Source organism: Haliaeetus leucocephalus, unplaced genomic scaffold (assembly GCF_000737465.1).
Source record: "Haliaeetus leucocephalus isolate CR32 unplaced genomic scaffold, Haliaeetus_leucocephalus-4.0 Scaffold476, whole genome shotgun sequence".
Taxonomy (NCBI): Eukaryota; Metazoa; Chordata; class Aves; order Accipitriformes; family Accipitridae; genus Haliaeetus; species Haliaeetus leucocephalus.
In genome coordinates, this window is record NW_010972912.1 from 1 (window position 1) to 2231 (window position 2231).

General features: G+C 62.6%; 1 protein-coding gene across 2 annotated transcripts in view; it reads right to left on the reverse strand.

Moving 5' to 3' along the window:
• Positions 1-200: 200 nt before the first annotated feature.
• LOC104836742 (serine/threonine-protein kinase TAO2-like) overlaps positions 201-2231 on the reverse strand; it is a 5782-nt gene continuing 3751 nt past the window's right edge. Inside the window, exons 11-14 of one of the 2 annotated variants that reach the window (XM_010575465.1) lie at positions 1503-1749; positions 1108-1240; positions 918-1010; positions 201-702 (exon numbers count right to left, since the gene is read on the reverse strand). In XM_010575465.1, the coding sequence (XP_010573767.1) occupies positions 983-1010; positions 1108-1240; positions 1503-1749 (408 nt within the window). In that variant the 3' untranslated portion in view covers positions 201-702; positions 918-982. The remainder of the gene's footprint in view (positions 703-917; positions 1011-1107; positions 1241-1502; positions 1750-2231) is intronic. The other variant, XM_010575464.1, reaches the window with a different exon arrangement.

Here is a 2231-nt window from a genome sequence, read left to right on the forward strand (position 1 = left end):
GGGACCCCACTGGGACCTTCCCATTGAAACAGGACGTCCCCATCATGGTGGGAGCCCAACGGGATGTCCCTGTCACGGTGGGAGCCACATTGATGTCTTTCTGGGGTGGTGGGACCCCATCGGGACGTCCCTGACGTGGTGGGAGCCACGTCGGGACCTTCCCATTGAAATGGGCTGTCCCCGTCACGGTGGGAGCTACGTCGATGTCTTTCTGGGGTGGTGGGACCCCGTTGGGACGTCCCCGTCGTGGTGGGAGCCCATCGGGATGTTCCCAACATGGTGGGACCCCATCAGGATGTTCCCGACATGGTAGGACCCCACCGGGATCTTCCCATTGCGATGGGACCTCCCCGTCATGGTGGGAGCCCAACGGGACCTCACCATCGTGGTGGGAGCCCACAACGGGGTCTCCCCAGGGTGGTGGGCCGCCTCAGGACCTCCCTGCAGCGCTGGAACCCATCAGAACCCTTCGTTAGTGGCGGCCTCGCTCGTTAAGATCTCTCTACCGTGGTGAAACCACCCCAGAAACTCCTCACAGCGGCGCAACCGCCCCAGAAGCCCTCTGGGGTGGTGGGACCCCCTCTCGGAACCTTCTCGTGGTGGGAGAACCATCCAAAGCCCTCTGCGATGGTGGACTCACCCCTCAGGACCTCCCTACGGTGGCAGAACCACCCCAAAACCTCCCGACGGTGGTGGAACCACCTCTCAGAACCTTCTCGTGGTGGTAGAACCCATCCAAAGCTCTCTACGATGGCGGATTCACACTTCTAGATCTCTCTACGGTGGTGGAACCACCTCCAGGACCCTTCTCGTGGCGGTAGAACCATCCAAAACCCTCTACGATGGTGGACTCAGCCCTCAACACCTCCCTACGGTGGTGCAACCACCCCAAAAGCCCCTGATCGTGGTGGAACCACCTCTCGGAACCTTCTCGTGGTGGTAGAACCCATCCAAAGCTCTCTACGATGGCGGATTCACACTTCTAGATCTCTCTACGGTGGTGGAACCACCTCCAGGACCCTTCTCGTGGCGGGCAGCAGAACCCATCCGAAACCCTCTACAACGGTCGACTCAGCCCTCAGGACCTCCCTACATTGGTGGAACCACCCCAAAAGCCCCTGATCGTGGTGGAACCACCTCTCAGAACCTTCTCGTGGTGGTAGAACCCATCCAAAACTCTCTATGACGATGGATTCACACCTCAAGACCTTCTTATGGTGGTGGAACCACCCCAAAAGCTCTTTACAGTGGTGGAACCACCTCCGAGAACCTTCTTGTGGTGGCAGAACCCATCCGAAACCCTCCATGACGGTAGATTCGCGCCCTAGGACCTTCCCGTGGTGGTGGAATCACCTCCGAGACCCTTTCTGTGGCGGCAGAACCCACCCGAAACCCTCCACGACAGCGGACTCAGCCCTCAGGACCTCTCCCGCGGTGGTGGAACCCATGGGAACCCTTCCAATTCCATCCCCACATCCCCCCGTCCGTCCGGCTCTCGCGACTCACGGGCAAGCGGTGGATGACGGAGCTGTTGGAGGTGACGGTGTGCTCGCCCTCTTGCATCATGGCCAACTCGGGCCCTTCCTCTTCTTCTTCCTCTTCCTCCTCTTCTTCCTCTTCCTCGGAAGGGTCGGCCAAACTGTTGACGCTGCTGCTTTGGCTGGAGGCGCTGATTGACATGCTGGGCACCGAATGGCTGCTCTCCATGCTGCCCACCGTCCCCGCCCGCTGCAGGAACGGCTCCGGCTCCTGCGGGGAAGGGGTGGGAAGGGGACGGGGACGGACAACGGGGTCGGGGGGGACCTCAGGGAGGTGACACGTGGGACGAGGAGACCCCCGGGTGGGACGAGGACGCGGGGACAAGGCCACGGGGGGGGGACAAGAAGCTCGGGGAGGTGACAAGGGGACATGGGTGGGACGACGAGGACGCGGGGATGGACCGCGGGGGTCAAGGGGAGCTCCGAAGGAAGAGCGAGGACGTGGAAACGGGACCACCGGGGGCCTCGGAGATGTCCCACGGGGGGTCAACGCGACCCCGGAGAGGTGACAAGAGCAACGAGGGGACGCAAGGACACGGGGGAAGGACCACGAGGGTCAACGAGAACATCTGAGATGTCCCACGGGGGGGCGACGAGGCCACAGGAGGAACGAGGACGTGGAAACGGACCGCGAGGGTCAACAGGACGGCGTGGAACTTGGGGGGGGGGGGGACACGGGGGGGGGGGGGGCGC